The sequence below is a fragment of the Haliaeetus albicilla genome, chromosome 17, assembly GCF_947461875.1.
Source record: "Haliaeetus albicilla chromosome 17, bHalAlb1.1, whole genome shotgun sequence".
NCBI lineage: Eukaryota > Metazoa > Chordata > Aves > Accipitriformes > Accipitridae > Haliaeetus > Haliaeetus albicilla.
Window position 1 is genome coordinate 3,812,891 of NC_091499.1, and position 21,908 is coordinate 3,834,798.

Below are 21,908 nucleotides of genomic sequence, written 5' to 3' on the forward strand. Positions count from 1 at the left end.
GTAAGGAATGCAAACTTTTCATATCAAAAAAAAAAATTCCATGTAATGCAAAAGCCAAGGTAATTAATTTGCTGTCAAAATAAACTGGAAAAAAGTTAATTCTTAAAAATCACAGTCTAGCAAACTTCTAAACAATGCTCACACAAAAAGACTGCTCCATATGTCTTGGGTCACAAAGGAGGTCTTTCCTTACACATGAACTCCACTTCAGGGTATGGCTTTTGTTTCCAGGTACCCGGTATGAGCAACGGCTACCCCTTCTCACAGTCTAACAGTGATACTGCCAAGATATTTTCCTTTTCAGATCACCACAGCTGATTCTGATATTCTTCATGTATCTTGAGTTGCCTTTCTTAAATAATTAGTCCGGGCTTAATCTTGCATGTTGTTTCACATGATTACAGTAACCTTATTAATTTAGGTTGCTCTCTGTCTGGCTACAGGGTCACTACCGTGTGGCAGTGTGCAAGATTAGCAATTTAGAAATGTGCTTTTCCTAGTCATAGCCCCACTAATTTTTCAAACATCCCTTTAATTATTAGCCTAAATGTCCTCTGTCCTCATTATATTATGTATCCTGACTCAGAAAGTTCAGGATTGTCCCTGGTCTATGCATAACAAAATGCAGTTTAAATACTAGTATAATTAAAACACACGTTTGACAAAACAATCCAAACGTATGCATACGTAGCTGCAATCTACCCAGACCTGCAGCACTCATTCCATACAGCTTTTGGACTCTGTTAACACAACAAGATTTTACATCGTAGAGCATAAACTAGAAGTAATAAGTGTACAAAAACATAACAGTGGTCTCTCCTTGTAACCTACAAATAAAAAAATCTACTGGGGCATCTTCACTATATGTTTGCAGGGTTAGTAAAAGAGAAGTGGGGGGGGGGGGGCATTTTGAGAGCTGGAATAATGTTTCCAAATCAAAAAGTTGCCCCTTCAAAATAAAAAAATTCGCAGAATGGCCTACTGGACTGTATTTCAAGCACCTATCCACAAGTTTCAAATGAACAAATACTAATGCAAGGCTTCCAGAGTATTTTCATCTATTGCCTTCATGGATACTAAAGGAAGTACAAGATACTCAGTGGGATGTTAGGGAATACATCTCTCTGTGAGCTCGCTGTCCTGGAAAATGTTGAGAATGGGATTAACCAGCTTAATCATTTTTTATATTCATATATATATTAGTATTGAAATAAAACCTTAAATTTCAAATAGTACTCCTGACAATTCACATAAAATCATGAAGGAACCATTATTTACATAATTTGGAATTTATTTATATTTGTTCTCGATCAATACTCTTTCAGGGGCAGGAGTTCATTAGGTAATTCAGTCTGTCTTGGAATCAAAAGCCTTCTAGAAGAGTGCAGCATAGTAGGCAACAAGATGTAGCTCAGGTAACCGTTGTTGTTACTGGTTCTTTTGTGAGCAAGGACGCCTCAGGATCGAGTACTGCACTGCCACTGATTCATTTCAGTTTAGTGCGTAGATTCTAACCCAGCTAAAACTTCAAGGAGAAAGAACATGGAATTTCCATGCCTGTAGATCATCTCAGTTAGCTTCTATTTCTCCTTCTCCATTGCCTTCAACGACTTTTACCACAAAATTTAGCTGAAGCTCAGCATTTTCAGGTTTATGGGTAAAGCATGGAGGAGCAGGAATACCCTAAACTATTTCAGACATCTGTATACTCAAAAGCTATGTTTTGGCTGGTATGATATGCTAAGACTGCTTTACTTATCTCCCTTTTTTTTTTTTTTCCAGGGCTCATATCAATGAAGTTTAGCCATAGTGCTGAAATGTTGCACATTTTGATATGTTCTGTGCCTGCATGGTACACTAACAAAATCATTACAGAGAAATTATCCCTATCTCTTTTAATTCCTGTATCTTTATTGTTAGTAATCTGTGCTCTGGAAGTTCAGGCTTTCATTTGGCAGGAAGAAAATAAGAGTAAGGAAATCTTAGGTTTATAATTAGAAAGACACATGGCAGAAGTAGAGTAGCTGTATGGCTTAAACATGAAGGTTAGAGGGCAGCTGTCAGAAAGTTTGCTGAGTTTACGTATTACAAATTTAAGAAAGACTTTTGACTGGACAATTTAAGCTATACTAATGGAAACTATAGCACTTAAGTGAGTTTAAGTTTGTGCATACAAACCCTCCAATTTAATTTAAAAAATTCCTTTAACGTAACATCTGCGTAGATGCAGTTATTCAGCCATATTAAACTATGATACCATAGAATCATATAATCATAGAATGGTTTGGGCTGGAAGGGACCTTTAAAGCTCATCTAGTCCAACCCCCTGCCATGAGCAGGGACATCTTCAACTCGATCAGGTTGCTCAGAGCCCCGTCCAGCCTGACCCTGAAGGTTTCTAGGGATGGGGCATCGACCACCTCTCTGGGCAACCTGGGCCAGGGTTTCAGAACCCTCATTGTAAAAAATTTCTTCCTTATATGTACTCTAAATCTACCCTCTTTTAGCTTAAAACCATTTCCCTTTGTCCTATTGCTACAGGCCCTACTCAAAACTTTGTCCCCATCTTTCTTATAAGCCCCCTTTAAGTACTGGCGGGCTGCTATAAGGTCTCCCTGGAGCCTTGTCTGTTCTCCAGGCTGAACAACCCCAACTCTCTCAGCCTGTCTTAATAGGAGAGGTGCTCCAGCCCTCTGATCATCTTTGTGTCTCTCCTCTGGACCCGCTCCAACAGGTCCATGTCTTTCCTGTGCTGAGGACCCCAGAGCTGAAGGCAATATTCCAGGTGGGGTCTCACCAGAGAGGGGGAGAATCCCCTCCCTCGACCTGCTGGCCACGCTGCTTTTGATGCAGCCCAGAATGTGATTGGTTTTCTGGGCTGCAAGCATACATTGCCAGGTCATGTCCAGCTTTTCATCCACCAGTACCCCCAAGTCCTTTTCCGCAGGGCTGCTCTCAACCCCTTCACCCCCCCCAGCCTGTATTGATACCGGGGGTTGCCCCAACCCATGTGCAGGACCTCGCACTTGGCCTTGTTGAACCTCATGAGGTTCGCATGGGCCCACTTCTAGAGCTTGTCCAGGTCCCTCTGAATGTCATCCCATGCCTCAGACGTGTCAACCGCACCACTCAGCTTGGTGCACTCGATCCCACTGTCTGTGTCATTGATGAAGATATTAAACAGTACTGGACCAGTACCACTTAAAATGATACATCAATGGCCATAATAGCTTTCTAATATCTGTTCAGTTTAAAGCTGAACAAATCAAAAGCATTTAAACCCCAATAAGAATCTCCCAAAATATGCTTGTAGGATGAAGGCCAGCATGGCCTCACGCCTCCTCCCACTTCACAGCAGTTGCATATTGTGAACACTGTGGGTGTTCACTTCAACATGATTAGGTTCTCAGAGTGGCAGAGAGAAGGGAAAGATGCTCTGCAGTAATCCAAACTCGTTGTGCTAGCAATGTTTTTGACAGATAAGTTGGCAATAATCTGAATATTTTTGTCCCAAATAATGAATCTTGCATCTGAAACTGTGTTATAGAAAACTAACTCCTCTGTGGGCCAGCTCTCCATCTGGTGTAATTTGGCATAGCTCGTCTGGCTATAATTCATCAGATGTTATAGGGGGTTTTGCATTTAGAAAATGATATTAAAGCAAGAAAATGTAAAAGAAATATCAGGAAAAAAATATTCAAAGGTAAGAAATTTTAAATTAAGGTGTACTTTTAAAGCTGATCTGGATAATACTGGAGACTTCTGTAATGCATTGAACCAATTAATTCTCCTTGCTATTTGTTTGGTGACATTGGTTGTTTTCTTAGTGTTATGCCTTTTCCATCCTTGACTTTATTAGTTATCCAATAGTTTCAGATATACAAGTCTATACAAGAAGGTACTGTGAAATTTTTACTTTATGAGCTAAAATCTGTCATGGAAGATGACTTTGGACACACCTTACTTTAAACCACAAACAGATAGAGGCTGCTGTAAGTTTAAGTCCACCCAAAGTGAAACATATTGGTTTGGCTTATGTTCAGATCCAAAATCACAAAAGAATTATTCTGTGTTGCTGCTAACATGCAGTCACTCTTGCCAGAAGAGATATACAACCTTTTGGTTCAAGACAGTGTCTTTAAAGAGCCCCTCAGCACATGTTTTTGTCATTTTAAATGAAGACAACTAACTTGCAATGTTTTGACAGCATCAAATCAAAACTCCAAATTAAACAATAGACTTAAACTCATATGTACCGTGAAAAACCTCAGCCTGTGTCTACATAGTATCAAGACCTTTCTAATTCATGATGTTTTACAGAATAATCTTCTTCTAAATTGCGTGAAGGTTTTTTTTGTTATGTTTTGTACTTTTTGAAGTTCTTCTTGTTGCACCTGAGCTTCTTAATCAACCATTCTGGTATCAGGAGATGAAATGATATCATTGTTATTACTGACTACTGTTTGGAATATGATCTGACAAATTGGTTTCTCATTAATTTTTCTCATATAATAAAAAATTTGGAGTCTTAGAGATATGACTGGATTCAGAATCTAATACTTTGCCAATGAGAACAAAAATCTTCAGATCATATGGCTGGATCAGAGTAGCTGTCTAAGCATAGTACCTGTTGAGAAAAGATGAAACGTAACGGATTATATGCAGATATAGTCATCCATTTACTAGTTTTAGAAGAGTTAGGTTTCCTCATTTTGACCAAAATGTCACAGTTGATCAAGGTTTCTAAAATAACTAGATTAAAATCTGTCACTTTAACATTCATTTGGAATGTTCCTGAGGGTTTTTTTTTTTGCTAATATAATACAGATTGATGTGATATTTAGAATAAGATAATTTTAATAAAGCTAGCCATGTAGGATGTGGAATAATTATTGTGCTTTTTGACCACTTGTATGTGACCAACTGAAACCCTTTCATCAATTGAGCTGTTACCTAGTGGGTTAAAATCTTCCCTGAATGAAGTTTGACATTTCCTGTCAGGTACGATTTCTCAGAAGTTAGCTAACAAACTTTTTACCTCGATGTAGCATCTGAAATGACAATTTTCCTTACTTTTAATGAAATGCCATAGAACTTACCTACATGCAGAATTCCCCTTGATCTTACTGATGATTTTGTGGTAATATGCCAGGGAGCTGAATGTCCTTCTGCACCCTTGCAACTGAATTTCACCTCAGGAAATGTTATTCTGATCCCTACAAGAAAAGGGTTTTATTTGTAGAAACTGGGCAGGTGATACGTGCCTTCAGGGCAAAGGAAACCTATATATGAGAAGTTCTTTCACAGTGACGAAAAAAAGTGAGGACAAACCAGAAAATCTATTTCTTCTGTAATGTTGTGAATCATTACCAATGATACACTGAGATGTTATACACTATTTCACCCTCTAGACACCCTTCAAACAGGCAGGGTTGCAGAAACACACAGAGTTACGTGATACCGAGTGTGATGCTCAGCCTGGGTACTAAGTCTCTGGATTTTTCTTAACTGCCTAGAGTTATTACAGTTCTCATTACTACATTCCTGTTCTCACAGAGCCTAATTTAAACCCGCGAAACTGCTTTTATTTAAGCAGAAGAAAAATAACTAAAGTTTGTGTTGCAGTATTTTTCAGTTTATAAAGAACTGTTTTACCAGTGCATGTATGGAATTGTCTTACCAGTACATGCTTAACTATAATATATTGGAGAACTTCCTGAAAATTTAACTCCATTTGTTTCTGAAAAGAGAATACATATGGTATATAAGCTCATATGGATATTGTATATTAGTTTCTCCTACGGTGGAAAAAACTTAAGGTAGAGAAAGATGCATCTTCTATGATTCTTTATATTAATTTTATGAAATACTTGTATATAAAAATATTGGTATCTGTCTGTAATTTATTGTGTACTCTGAAGGTGTTTGAAGTTTGTTGAGTGAACTTTTTTTTAAGATAGAGTGATGCATGTATTACTGTGTATGTTAAATCAATGAATATGTTCATGTAAGGAAATAGTGCAGATTTCTTTTGCTTATGTGGTCTTGGAATTTTTGAGGAAGATAATCAAGCACATATGCTGCCACGTTTCCACTAGAATTTAAACAAGTGAAACAATTGTAAGATAACAGCCCCAATTATGATGGTGACAGTAAGAAATTATGGCATTTATTCCTATATTTTCAAAAGAAAGCTTAGTTTTGATTGCTTCAAGTTTTTAGAGTTGCCTTGATACATAAAGTATATGCCTGATTTTCACAAAGACTAGTCTCCTGAAAATCAGGGCTATTAAATGTATCTTAAGTCAGGCACCGAAGATATCCTAACTAACTTTTTAAAGGGGAAGCCATCTTTCTTAAATGAATGACAGAAAAGAAAATGTGGTAGTGAGATTAGTTTGAAGATTAGATAAAGTGGTTCAAAGTTAAATATATTTTAGAGAAAATATACTTTTTAAATTGAAATTAACTAAATTTTATAAAGGTTTTGTTTGCCAATGCTAAAGTTTACCTATGTACTGATTTCCTTGAAGTTGGCAAAATAATTCCCATTTAAAATATTGATCTTGTTTACTTTGAAATCCTTCTCTTACTTGTGTGTCTGTTTCTGGTTAAAATCTGTTTGGTTTGTTGCAGTACATGGCGTTTGGGAGGAATGGTCACCTTGGAGTTTGTGTTCATTCACATGTGGTCGAGGCCAAAGAACTAGGACAAGGTCATGTATACCTCCCCAGTATGGGGGAAGATCATGTGATGGACCTGAAACACAGCATAAACCTTGCAATATTGCACTCTGCCCTGGTGAGCTCATATAGCAACTCTCTGCTTTGTTACAGTGCATTCGATGTGGGTTGTTTGTGATTTCTTTTATTGCCTTTTGCACACAGGAAAAAAAAAATGTTACGCAAAGTGAGTAGATGGGGAAATATTGTTCATAATTCTGACTGTAGTGATTAAAGGGTATAATCAGGATGGTAACTCTGTTCGAGATACTACACAAGCAGACAATTCTTAGTTTCTTCAAGATACGCTTTCTGTAGGGCACAGCATGTTGTGTAGGAAATCTTGATTCAGGAGGGGTCTTGGAGAACTAAAAGGCAAACAACTTTCTGAGTGTGGCTTCAAGGGAGACTTTCAGAGGTCACGCAGTTTGTGTCCACCATATCTTTTTGAATTATGTTTACTGAGAGGTTCACTGTAATTATTTATTCATCAGACAACAAACATATTTGGGAAACTGTAAAATTTTAAGTGTTATTAATTTATTCAAAATGGATATTAATTACATGTGTGCAGAGAGAAAGGCTGACAAACAAGGGCATTATTTGAGTCCCAGTTAAGCCCTTATGGGAAGGATTTTAAGTGCCTCATATCTGGGAGTTAGTTGCTAAATCACTTTAAAAAACTGCCCCTAACCAAGTAAACAATGTGTGGGCTTCACATTAAACCTTCCTTCCACTGAAATTGAAACTAATTCAAAAAAATCATCTATTCTTTCAAAATTGATTTTAAAATTTTTGTCCATAGGTTATGATTAATTTTGACCAAAACTTTCAATATGTGTATATATGTATGTAAGTATCTATATCTGTATACACATAAATATGCATATATGTGTATATAATACCTAAGTATTATATATTTCTATATAATACCTAGGAATTACAATAAGTTAAATAACCATAAAGAAGTTTATATATATTATAATAATTCCTGGTTATTGAACTCATTGTAAGACTTAGGTATTTAAAAGGTGTCAGGTAGCTGTAACGTGAGAAATTTCTTTCATAAGTTCTGTCTGACAGTGTGAAGGTTGCCCTTGCAGCAGGCTTGTTGAATATCCGCAGTTCACAGCACTGCTGCAAAGAGATTCTCCATGACCGGAGCTCTCCTGAAAAGGGTTGATGGGCATTTCATTACCAAATGGTTGTTTGATGATTTGAAAACAGAGATGAAGCTAAAAATGGAACTCAGTGCCTCACAGAATTAAAACCAAATTTCTTAGATTTTCATGAAGCCTGAACTCTGCTTTTCTTCTGGTCAGCAAACTATCCTCCAACTTCAGGACAAAATTTGTGGAAAAGTTTTAGTGCTGAATGCAGCTGCAAACATGTTGAATTAATCCAGTTTTTGGACATGTTGGCAGCTGTGCAATTTTACATGTGCCTACACAAAAGTAATTAACATGATATATGAGCATGAAACAGAGTTGACAACAAGAGAAATGCCAAATAAAAATAGCAGAGAAGAAATTAATGCATTCACTTCAGTATTGCAAAGAAACACAAAAGATACTTCACCTAATCTCTCAAAATAAGCAGTTATTTGAGAATTCTGGATTTTGAACAGTCATTTGTAACTAAATGACTTTCACCAGGGGAAGTTATATACTGGTTACATTTAAAGGTAACAGTTTAAATCTTTGCTGAATGTTAAGATTTGCTGTAACTTGAATGTTCAATTTTATAAGTGAATCTTCATGTTGAATTCTTTAGTCTTTTAACGGTAGTTCTGAAATAGAAAACTTGCATGCTATTTGCTCCTAAAGATAAAGGAGATGTATAAAATATATATGAGAAGCCACGGAATGAGTTTTCTCCAAAGACACTATAATAATTGATTCCATCTTTCCTACCCTAAGTAATACTATATAGCAATGAATAAAACTGAAGAGGGTGCACTGAAATGTAATTTCCATAATGTTTTCCTCTTCACATAAAGCTTTTATGATTAATGAGTGCAACTAGCTTCCATGTTTGGGAAGATTTCCATTTTCTGCTGAATAAATTATCAGGACGCAGCTTCATAGCTTGAGAGGCATCTGCATTGAGAAGTGGTTCACAACCAGGCATTACATAGAATATTTAATATAGAAGTTCAGGAAAAAGCCTCAGAAACTGTCTTCCTCTAAATCACTGGTTGCTGAGATCCTGGGCATTAGAGATACGGATAGTATCTTTGAACTGTTGGAAATGTTCTGTGGTTACTGTCAGACAACAGTAAAATAGTTCACCTCTGTATTTCACTGAGCAGTGGTGCACACATACAGACACAGCATGTTAAATCACTGACTTAAAGATTCTGCTTCCTATTTGAATTATTAACACCATCAACTTAGGAAGCTGCTATTCCAGACCTCCTTTAGAAGAATCCTGAAATCGGGGGTTGGCAAGCGCACCAAGTGAAGTTACTCGTTTTCAGCGGTGGTGCTTTTACAGCAATAATACTTATAAACCCAGGTTTTCCAGGACAAGTATTAATCAAAATTGTGTTACAACCTATGTTTTGAGTTTATATTGGGTAACTGCAGGTGCAATGAGGACCTGATGATTGCTGAAGTCTGTATGAACACAGGATTCTGAATTAGCACAATCAGTAATAACACATTTCATAATGCTTACCTGTTTTCAAAAATACCACCAAGTCCTATTATCTATTATAGACCACATAATTTTTCACTTGCATGGGTACTTAATTCATTTATGGTTTTTTATTATTTTGGTTTTTAACCTTTTCATTTACCTCAAGAAGCTTTCTGATATACAGAATTAAAAATAACAGTCCTATACCTTTACTCATGGGAATATTCATCCACACTCAAATGTATGGGCTAATACAAAATACTAAATACAGAACTGGTCACCCTATCTGTATTGTTTAAAAATTCAGCTTGACAAACTCAGAGAGAAGATTATGCAATATGCAAACACAGAAGCAGACCTGAGGAGGAAGGCAGGCCATTTCTGTCCTCCCACTTTTTACCTCAAAAGAGTCTTGAAGAACCGCGATCATTTACCTTACGGGGAGGATGGATGATAAAAGTATATTCAGCATTATAAGCGTAGAGAACAGAGGCTGTATGTGAGGCAAAGTGGGAGCTCCCGTTTTCCTTTTCCTGTTCAAGTAAAGACACTTAATTTCACAGCCGGGACCAATAATCCTATAAGCTGACCCATCTGAGCGATCGCCGCAGCCGTAGTAAACCACTTCGAAGGGCCCAGAGTTTACATGGTACAAAACTGGCCCCCGCTTTTGCCCAAAAAGACCAGACCAGCCTTTGTTTTCAGTGAGGCCTGTCACGCTGTACGGCGTGCGAGCCAAATCGTAATTTATCCTTTGTTCCGTCAGCGTACAACTAGAGGAGATGAAACGTTCTCTACTTGCAGAAAAAGGAAAACCGCTTTTAGTGAATTTGAAGTGAAGGCGGTTTCGGTATTCGGCCGCTGTGAGGAATCGAGCGTTTTTGGGGCCGGGCCCGCGGCCGGGGGCTGCCCGCGTTCCGACCTAACCTCAACCCCCCCGAAACCTCGACGGAGGCCGCGAGGCCCTGCCCGGCTTAGGTGGTAACTCTGCTGTGTCCATCTCTTTTGTGCCCGCCGCGGCCAGTGGACGGACAGTGGCAGGAGTGGAGCTCGTGGAGCCAGTGCTCAGTGACCTGCTCCAACGGCACCCAGCAGCGGAGCCGGCAGTGCACGGCGGCGGCCCACGGCGGCTCCGAGTGCCGAGGGCCCTGGGCCGAGAGCCGGGAGTGCTACAACCCCGAGTGCACCGGTGAGTACCCGCGGGGACGGGGGGACGGCGGCCCCACCGCCTCCGACCTGGGGGCAGAGGCAGCGGGAGGCTCGGCGGCCGGTCTCGCCGGTCGCCCTGAGCCAGGAACCGGGGGCTGCAGGGGTGGGGGGGGGCAGAGGGAGGCCTGGGGCCTCCGCTCTTCGTCGTCGGGTGAGGTGAAAAGCTCAGGGATGCGCCCAGAGAGGCCGCGTGGCGGGCTGCCGGTCAGCCTTTCGGGCTTACCACCGGTTAGAGGACGCTCGACAGGTTGAGAAAGACGGCTCCGAGGCCCAAAAGACTCGGAAAAGGGTTTCGCAAACCTAGAAAGTTGAACGCGTGTGAACCGATTCCCTTTTACGCTCAGACTGCTTCGTCATCCTCCAGCAGCGTAAAAGCAGCCTTCCGCGGTGGGTACGTTACATTTATACCTACTTTTAAGCCTCGTTTGCACTGTCGGAACGTTTAAAAATCAAGCTCCTAAAATATCACGTGCAAAAACGTTTTTATTTTGCTTTTTAAAGGGTACTTGTGCATGTTGTAAATGTGTATCATCACCACACAACAGCACTACACGAGTATATTAAAAAAAATACGAAAGGGACCATGTCTGTTTTTCAGGCTAAGCGAAAGTTAATGTGCGCCAATTCTTTTTATTTTATCTTGAGATGCAAGTCATTTAGACAACAATTCCATATTTAGGAGCCAAGTAGATACTTCCCCAGCTTCCGCATGCCTACATCTACCACTTCTGTCACTGTTAGTTAAATCTGGGGGGCTTTCTTCTCTTACCCAAGTAAAGAATAACCTATATATCCTCCTTTATGACTGTCATTATGTCACCACTGGAACTATATTTTTCCAAACAGCAAACGGCCAGTGGAACCAGTGGGGCCACTGGAGTGGCTGTTCCAAATCTTGCGACGGCGGCTGGGAGAGGCGGATAAGGATCTGTCAAGGTGCTGCCCTGACTGGACAACAGTGTGAAGGAACTGGAGAAGAAGTGAGACGGTGCAGTGAACAGAGGTGTCCCGGTGAGATGCAAATATAATCACTGTTATTGTCTACATGACAGTAGGGGTTACTTTAATGGTCATCCTTATGAGAGGAGATCAACGGCCATAGAGCAATAGCCATAAAGAGCCACATCTGGCCTTGCTTTAGACAAGTCACTACTGTTTTTCTCAGCAGAGTTGTGTTTGTGTAGCTAGGTGTAAAATAGCCCTATGGGATATATTAGTAATGCATCAAGTTTTAAACAAATCAAAATACCATAGTAAAGTTATCCGAAAAATATTTCATTGCCTAGCTATGCCTATATTATTTGGAGCAGCAATGATTTGCTACAGAAATTCTCTTTGGACACACTCTTTCTCAGAATATCAGGGCTGGTTTTGTAAATCGTGGAATTCCTTTTATCCAGTGCACAAGAGACATCTTTGTAATACATTTGGGGTAAATTCCAGTGCAGTAAAGATAAGGGAAAAAGTGAACCTTACTGTACTGTATAGAATGAATGAATAAATAAGACCCATTTTATAAAAAGGAAAGTAATTTAAAATGAAAAAGGCATGTCTTTCCTGTTTTAATATAATGCTTAAATACAATTCTTTGCGGCACTTTTTACTTTGCCCTCCTAACAGATTTAAGTCTTTTCCACTGAAAGCTAATAAAACTGTACTTCTGAGCTTCTTCAGAAGTGATGAATAAACAAGAACAGCTGGTGAATCTGATCGTATTTATCTGTAAAGAGACATTGTCCTAAAGGAAAAGAATCCATTGTTGAATAGGTGTAAGATAAGAAAATAAGGTGTAAGTAGTGTAGGATGTCTTAGCCATTCACATGGGAAATTATGTGTTCTGAACTGCAAGCCAGGAAGCAGCAAGAATCAAGCTCGCAATCTCTTTGACTTCTGGACATTTTGATGGCTATGTTCGCTGATAGTCACAGAAAGGACTTAAATGGCAGGGATGCTTTGGGTCAGGAAATGGCAAATATATCAGATGTGAATTTTATGTTATCAAGCCCACATTTTCATAGGCTTGACATATCCCTTGACAGCCGTCAAAGAACAGTTTTCAAGGTATTTGCAGTACAGTAGAACAGTGAATCTCACTGCATTTGAAGAACAACAAAAGGACTACTTGTAGTTATAACATTAGATTACTACACTGGAGAAGTTAACAAAATTTAACTTACTTCTCAAATGATCTCTTTAATTTTAAGAAAACATTCATTATTTGAAAAGCAGTATAAAACAGTATTTGTGTTGGATTCCTAAACAAATTATAATTTACATAGTTAACGCAGACTTCCTCTATAAAAGGACAGCACTAAGGGGTTAATGTGAATCTTCTCAATAAGCAGACGTTCAGATCAACCAGCCTCTACTTATAAAACCATTCTTGAAATAATTTTCATTTGTATATTTAAAAGTAAAACCATGCTGCTGCAGTCCAATTTTCAAAGGTTGCCACCTGCTGTTAATAAAATATTTTACAGATGTATTTACAAGTCAAATGCACACAGAGCTTTATTTGCCATTTGGTAAATATATTTATTTACTTGATTAATTCCAGATTAGAATCAGTATGCTTATAGAAACCATAACCTAAAGCACCTTTTAACAAGCTATACTTGTGCAGAAGATTACACATGAATAACAGATTTAATTTGTCTGTTTCTAGACTGACATTTACAAAAGCATCTGAGATTTAAATGTAGGCAGTGGATAATCTACCAAAGTTTTATAAAATTATATACAGATTTACCTTTTATAAAAAAAGCACCAAGCAAAACTGAAAAGTACTGTACAGAGATGATCGTTCAAAGTATAAGCAAGTTTCATGATTTGTATACTTTTCTTCCATAGCCTAAAATAGTTCAGAAAAACTATTTTTCTCAGTGGTTTCTTTTTCTGTGGAAGTAAGTGAGAAACATGAGGGACTAAAATGTTATTTTTTTCTTATATTAGTATTGCTTTGCCATTAGTGTAAGACCAGATCCTCAGCTCTGTAGATCTGCATAACGTATTTGTAAAGTGGATGAAGCTTCACCTGTTTGTATCACCCAGAGGTCTATAGAGCTACAGAAAGTTAAATTATAGCTGACTTTAAACTATGGAAGCAAAAGGAGAATAAAATCCTTTTCTATTGTGCTGGCTGCTGTTAATAAGATACTTTGCAAACAGAGCTGTTTACTTGACTGACTGAAAATCTTGACTAGACTTTTTGTAGTTTGAGTTCTGCATTATCTGAATGTTATACAAGATTTTCTTCATAGTCGATCAGTGATTCTCTTCCAGTGGTTCGGGCAGGGACTGAATTACATCAGACACTCCTAGAAGCTGAATATAAGCAGCACTAAGAAAGGCAGGCTTTATCTGAAAGCTCGTTTCTCAAACAGCTTGGTTTCTGGACAGATGTTGAGTATCTGTCTTTGTGGTTTATTCCTATTCACAATTATAAATTTTAATACTGTGGTTGTTTCCTTCCATTGTGTAATATTCTGGGAACAAAAAACAAAGATCTGAAGATATTTTGGCTTCAGTCATTGCTCCTTTGTTGTATCCCAAGTGTCTGAAGTTAGATTTCACTCTTAGTAGGTCAGCAGTGTTAAGGATTTCGTATTCTGCACTCAAAGTATCCTTTTGTGAAGGATAACTTCAGAAAATTAGAAACAAATCAGAGAAAGGAAGAAACTTTCTAGATTTGCTAAGAAGCTAGTCACGCAGGAATCACTGTGGAAAATTTACACAGGATGAACGAACAATAGGTCTGTCCCATAGGAATAAAGACAACAGCTAGGTAACAAAAGAAATTGCAACCCATGACTGATAAGGAGTTACACAGCAGGCTGATCAGAAACTTTCAGAGAAATGTGTAAGAGGAATAAGGTAAGTCTCATCAAATGTGTCAGTAAAAGCTGAAAGATGTGAGAACTGAGAACAAAGTACAGCATTATTCAGGAGAGAAGACTCCTGTAAATTTATTTTTACAAAAATAAGACCATGTTCTTATGACCTTTTTAATATATTTGGTTCCCATAATATAGCATTGATTTCCAGAAATACTTAATTCCATAATAGTTAATTCTGTAATAATTCTATACATGATCCAATATTTATGCTTTACCCAGATTTTACTCAAAACAGATCCTCAATATTTTTCTCATAAGCCTATTGTCAGTGGTAGAAAACATAATATCAGAATTGTTTTGACCAAAATGTTACTGAAGACAATTATAGACTACCTTGTTTGTTAACAGAAAGATAACTGCACAGCTGCTGCTGAAGACTAGCTAATGATTTCCTACTGAAGGCAGAAGGTTTCTTCAGAGGCAGTGCTAGCTACATAAGAAAGAATATGAGAAGGGGGAAGATTCAAATAATTGTCAACAACTAAATAATAAAATTAAACCTTGGGGGTTTGTTTTGTTTCTGGTTACAACACTATTCTAGGAGACGTTCAAAAGCTTTTTTCTTTCGCCTTTGATTAAGATAATTTTGCCTGTAGCATTGAATTAGGATTCAAGAGAGGAACTGTAGTTCTAGCTTCATTTGTGAGCTACTGTGTGCTCTTGGCTAACTTGCTTCACCCTTTCATGACCCTCTCCCATACTTGTTAGTTGCCTAGGTAGATCATAAACTCTGTGAGGTTGTGCGTGTCTCTTGCTTGTGCGTGTCTGTGTGTTGTACCGAGCTTCCTCAGGTCCCAGGTGGGTTGATTGCCTCTTGGAGATGCATGTCCTCTCAGCAGTAATGTCAGAGGAAGACTGTGCTTCTAGACCACTGACTTTGTGGAATGTTTGTGCTTAGGTGGGATGAAATCAGGCCTGTCATTACAGGGGTATAACATGGTAAATTTGAGTACATGCTCTATGTGGGAAGATATTGCTGAATCACATCATCAGTGAAAGAGAGATCTGCTTTTTATTTGCCAATTTTAGCAAATTTACCTCAGTATTTGCTGTTTGCTTCTAAATTTTAGCAATTCTCTATGATTTTTTACAGCTAACTCACATTTGTCTGTGGGTGTGTTATGAATTAATTGTGCTGTAGTTACAGAAATACTTGAACTGGTCCTGAGCAGAGCCAGCAGAGCCCGTGAGGCTTTTTAACTCAGATATAATACCACTCCAGCGTGACTGTAATGTCTCCATGGGCACCATGGGTTGGAGCCTCACAGATGCTTTAATGTGGGTGGATGCCTGATTAGTCAGCTCTGCCAGATATACTTTAGCTTTAGGAAGAACTGGTTCGCTTTTTATGCGCAGCATTCTTTGATCCAAGGTATTCGTACAATGGGTTGAAAGGCAGCGAATCAGCCAGGGACCAGGAAAACTTCCTTGCTTGGGCTAAGTGATACCTCTTCCAAGCTCTGACTTGCTCCCACACCTCTTTCCTGATAACTCTGGGTCTTGGGAATGCCATTTTACTTTGAACACAACACAGAGGTGCACAGATTATCTCTGGCACTAAGCTAAAGTTAAAACGTAATCTTGAGTTCTGAAAAGTGGGTCGCAAAAGCACACAAATCTATTCCAAATAGATGGGAAATCTCTGATACTACCTGTGACTTGCTAACATAAAAGAGAAATATGGTGTATATAAGTATGCATATATATATGCATGTATATATTTTTTTCAGAAGAAAAAACACATTTAACATCCAGTATTTGGAGGGAAGTAAGAGTTTTAGTCCTGAGAATCAACACCTAAAGTGTTGATTAGCGAACATTATACGTTTGAAATGGCCACAGCTGCGTGACAAATATACTTCTCAAAGAGCTCTAGGCTTTAGCAAATTTATGTAATTTATAATATTACCTCCTTATGTTAATTTACACTCCCCAAATCAAAACATTTCTTTTATTTACAAGGTCATAATAGGATGGTAATTGTGTTTGCTTATGTCACCAAATGGATTATGTTTATCAAAATCTGGCTTTTCCCATCGTAACACTGGCCTGATACATTCACTTTTTGGGCATGTCTGAAGCAGTGTTAGGATTCTAGATTATGAATATAACCAACTTTCTTTGGGTTTTGCCATTAATGGATGTCTTGCTTTTTTAGCAGCACCAACTGTCTTGATTTACAATTCAGGGATGCTGATGGTGAGGCAAATTTAGCAAGCAATTTTTCTGCCCAACTGTGATTCATATTAGTATTACTGAGCCATCTGCAAGGTATTCTTTGTCCTCCACAAAGAGAGGGTACAGCTTTGTGTGAAAGTCTGCTCAGTTCCCTTACTCACCTCACTCTTCTGTCAGCAGAAGTACAAAACAGGGAAGAGGGTCAGTTTTATGGATTAAGTAATGGGATGGGCAAAATCTGTAGTCTGTTCCTGCCTCTGCTAGAGATTTCCCGTGCAACCATGGGTGAATCATTGAATTGCTTTCTGCCTTATCACTCCAGCTGCTATAGTGATAGAATTTCCTTTCTCTTTTCCTTTTTCTTGTTTTATAACTGTTTTGCTGTAATACAGTGGGGTTACAATTTTCCTGAAATTCATATAATAATACCTTTAAACAACTCATGTGCTTTCTTTGCTGAACTTGGAATGAATTAGGTTTCAGTAACTAGCATTTGTCAGTGCTTTAAGTTGTGAGACGACTTCAGCCAGATGTTCTCTGTGTTGATCTAATTTACTCAAAAATCATAAACTGGGAATCTACAGTAAAAATACAAGGAGCTAAAGGAATCTGTAAGTCACAACCATGTGAAAATAAAACAAGAAGCATTTGCAGAAGCTTATTTTTCCCCATGCAATTCTGTTACTATGTAATTGTGAAAGATTTTTTTCCCTTTAAATGGTATTGCAATAACCAGTAAAAGGCCATTTTGTTTTATAGCCACCCAGTCCCACGTTATTGACTATACTTGCTTAATTACCAACTTGTACTGAAACACATTTCAAAGAAATAACCTGCTTTTTGGTCTTCAGAATATACAGCTCTCGTTCGATACCTTTAGCACATTTAATGTTTCAACTGCGGTTTCAGAACTGATTCCTTCACATACAGTTTAAGTTTTAGAAAAATATTTTAAAATTTTAGTGTAAGATTAGGATCAGAGCTTATAACGTTTTAAGTATCATCATCTTCTGATAGATGCTTAATGTTATTGATCAAAATAGAGCAAAAAGAAAAGATTCAAACGTATTAACATTGCAGCTACAACCTAAAGAGTGTTTGTTTGCTGAAGAGAATAAAGGCACAGATTATATGAAATAAATACCACCACAAAGACAGATATACAAAAGTTACAGGTTTTGCATTTTTGCAGTTTTGTGGTTCCTTCTTAGAATTAAACCAAATGATGTTAACATACAGATCTCAGGAAAAATTAGGACAAGATTGAAGACTAAACTTTTCTGACATAAAATATCTGGTTTACACTAACGTTTCTATTTAAATTCTCATTTCTAAATGGCAGCACCTTATGAAATATGTCCTGAAGACTATTTGATGTCAATGGTGTGGAAAAGGACCCCAGCTGGGGACATGGCATTCAATCGATGTCCTCTCAATGCCACGGGTACAGTATTACTTTGAAATTATATGATAATAAAAAAGGGGAGAAATCTTTTGCATTGTGTTCTAGACATAATCATTACTAGACTTGTATATATGTGTCTGTATGCGCATATGTGAGTATATCTATATAAACCCCACATATTTACGTATGCATATACACACATATGGTATACACATGTACATATACTACTGTCTTTTATAGGTTACATATATGCCTGGGTCTGTGGTGTGTATATCTATGTATACACATACATATATGCATTATAGCCAGAGAGAAAAAGCTGAGAAGAAATCAATCTGATGGGACCTATCGGGCAAAGTGATGAAAATTAAGCAAAACGTAAAAATCTTTTTACTTAAGAAAACACTACTAAACACCCACCAAGCAAACACTGAAATGTTTCAGAATCTTATACTACTCTCTAAATACTGATGATCATTGCTCGAAATTGTTTCTCTGTGTGCTTTTAAAGTAGCATAGAACGTAGTTTAAATAAGGTTCATTCTTCCCAATTGCTTTCACTTATATAAATATTTTCTCTTTTTGTGACTTACAGGCACCACTAGCAGACGCTGCTCTCTCAGTGTTCATGGAGTGGCCTTCTGGGAACATCCAAGCTTTGCTAGATGCATATCAAATGAGTACAGACACTTGCAGCATTCAGTAGGTGCAAAGCCAGCTTTAGTACTTGCTCTGTTTATTCATTACTAATCATTGGTGTGAAAAAAACCTTACTTATTTACTCTCAAGTCAGATTTCTCATAAATGCCAGGAAGAAAATAGACCTAAGAAAGAATAATTTATATTAATGTCTATTATTCTGATCTTGTCTATTGCTGGTGTTTGAGTGAAAGGGGCTTTTTCTTATTGTAGAAATGGAAAAATTAATCAGATTCCCTTTTTTGTTGTCCACTGTGTGAAATTTTTATAGGGGTCAGAGGTAAGACATATTGTGGTTTATTAGAAAATGAGGTGTGAATAAATGAGATTTACTGGAAGAGTGACCTGCTGAGTAATTTTGTAATACCTTGAATTCTTTAATTGCACACTAGGAAGTCGGAAACGATATTTCTTTTTGCTATCAAATTTAGAACTTCACCTTCAAATGTAACAATAGGAAATGATTATAGGGTAAAGCTATTGCAGTGTCTTGGAAAAAGTAAAGTAACTCTAGATGAAGAAATATTGTGGGTTTTTTCGGTATGCTTAACAAAAAGTTTCTTTGCAAAGCGTATGCATTATACATTTATCTACTGCCTAAGTATGTTTATATGCATAGATGTAATACATTGTATATATTGCACTGTAAATATACTGCGTTGGTATATGCTAGGTATATTGATTACATTCTATTTCCATAGCTGAAGCATTCAGCCAGGTTAATACTATTGTGGGAAGAGCTCCTTTGAAGACTCTCATGGACAATGGTTTTTGCCTGCATGATATATTTTACTGACATTCTTATTACTCTGCCTCCTTTTCCAAAGGCCACTGCTCCATTAATCATTCAGCAGAGGGGCACTAATACAGCCGTGTGCTTCATAACTTCCCAACCTCTCAACTGAGTGCAACACTTCTGCAGCGTGTTTAAAAATCTTGCTGGCTTGAAAAGTAGTAGCCTGGCTGTCATTCCTCAATCTGGCTTGCCACTTAGAGGAGATTTTGATTAATTCCCTTGAGCTACATTTCTGTTTCATTAGATTCCAACTTAATTGAGGCCTGGGATTCAGTTTCAGGGTAAGCCAAAGCAAATATTATTTTTAAAATAACACAGAATAAAGTGTCAAAGCAATTTTCCCCACTGCAGAGTAACTTTCCTATTTTATATAGCTGTCTGCAGGTTGCTCTATCCCTTTAGTGTTCATGCTGGAAAGAGCAACATTAAGTTGGCTGTAACTGTTTTGCATTTTAAAATTTGATATTTTACTCTTTTGCAACAGCTGCATATAGTATGTCTAAGCATACTTTATGGGCATGGACAGCTACACATTTGTATTTCATTTGCTTAGCATCTTTATTTTGGTAAATGGCACAATAAAGGCAATGACGGTAGCTAATATACGTATACAGTTTTGAATAGTAATAATGTCATATTGCAGAACAAAAAATTCACATTTTGTGATTGAAAACATTGAGATATTTCAAAGCAAAGCAAATTACTTCTCTTTTACTTGCTAATTTTGCATTTAAATATTACAATCTTCGGAAATATTTAGAGGATTTTGAAATAGTTTAAAGGATATATTCATCTTGACCTGCCTGACCAGAAGACCATTCCTTTAGAGTTTTTTTCCTCCGCTCTTACCTTTTTGCATTTCTTATCAACATTTATTCATAGCATTGATTCTCATGCCACTGATTCTGTAGTGATATTCAGCCTTTTTCTTTTTATGTTATTGCTAGAAGTCATTCATAAGCAACTCAAACAGTGGGAAATGCTCTTTCATGTTATTCAGTGGTTTGACGTACCTGGCTAACTTTTGGTGAGGCACTGATATTTTTTGAAGAGCTGCAAGTCTGCCTGGCAGGAAGGGGTCATTGTTGAATAAAAGAAGGCACTTCTAACCCAGATCAGATTTATCTATTCTTCTATATTTCCTTTTTCAAAATATTAAATACGATTAGACCACACTGTGAAATAATCTTTTGCCAAAGAACATTTAAAAATAGCTAAAGCTTCTTTAAAATCACACAAGCATCTAAACATTGTCTTATTGCTGTACAAAATTTCAGTCTAGTTTATATGCACACAAATTAAAGGAGAAAAGTGGATTTATTTTACACTTGGGAGCTGCTTACAAAGAAAATCAGATTGTCTTACATCTTACTGCTTCTCAAAGTGAACAACATAGCATATTTAAAGAATCATAGAAAATAGAGGTAAAGACCTCTAAGGTCATCACCCTGCAAATGTAGGCTTGTCCCCCCACGATACATATGTCAGCTCTATAAATCCCTGAAAATAGGGCTTTATAAGGAAGTTGCTGACAGACGGTGTTGCTATAATAAATATGTGTGCTTATGAAAGCATTTATGAGATGCCTCAGTGTGCTTAACTTACCAATAATGTTATTTTACCAACTTAGACCTGGAGTAGTGGGGGATGTCACTCAGTACTGTGAATGTTCCCATAAAATCTGAGTGTGAGGTGAATCCCGTTCATTTCTTACCTGAAATATATAAAACAAAAGTAGGTGTATAGTCTTCAAAAATGATATTTCTGAAGTTGATTTAAAGCAGTTGATATACATAATATACATACAATACTTAATACATTAAAGCATGCCTGCCTGGAGGAATAGGTCCCTGTCTCTTTGTTCCCCAAACAAGCCACATACGATCCAAAACCAGCCCAGAAGTCATGTAGTTGAATTCACATGGTGCTGTGCCCAAGCAAATACTCTCTAAAGAAGAGCATTTCATATGCTGGGAGCCAGAGAATACTGCCTTGGCCACAGACCCTGCTAACCTGGCTACACAGATTCTGGACTGGAAGCTTACAGTTATAGTGGTAAACAAACTAAACGGGGTGACTGCCCAAGCTTAAATATTGTCCTTGCAGTCATTTACACTGTTTAACATTTTATCTGTTAGCATACTCCCTGATATAATTTAAGATCATACCAGTGAGCACTCCCAAAACAATGCCGAGCATCCTTTAGAGGATAGCATGTCAGAGAGACCGTTCCCAGCAGGCAATAAAACCATCGTTTTCTGGGACAGAGGAGGGAAGGAGAGTTTAGCTTGAGGGATACAAGCTGTCTGTGCTCATCAGCCTCAGGGCTAGACAATTCCCGTGGCTATTTTATTTACCTGTAT

General features: G+C 37.7%; 1 protein-coding gene across 7 annotated transcripts in view; it reads left to right on the forward strand.

Moving 5' to 3' along the window:
• ADGRB3 (adhesion G protein-coupled receptor B3) overlaps window positions 1–21,908 on the forward strand; it is a 460,870-nt gene that overhangs the window by 190,202 nt on the left and 248,760 nt on the right. For all 7 annotated transcript variants that reach the window (XM_069804588.1, XM_069804589.1, XM_069804585.1 and 4 more), the window contains 5 exons: window positions 6,637–6,801; window positions 10,387–10,551; window positions 11,418–11,582; window positions 17,988–18,089; window positions 18,646–18,752. In XM_069804588.1, coding sequence (XP_069660689.1) covers window positions 6,637–6,801; window positions 10,387–10,551; window positions 11,418–11,582; window positions 17,988–18,089; window positions 18,646–18,752 — 704 coding nt within the window. The remainder of the gene's footprint in view (window positions 1–6,636; window positions 6,802–10,386; window positions 10,552–11,417; window positions 11,583–17,987; window positions 18,090–18,645; window positions 18,753–21,908) is intronic.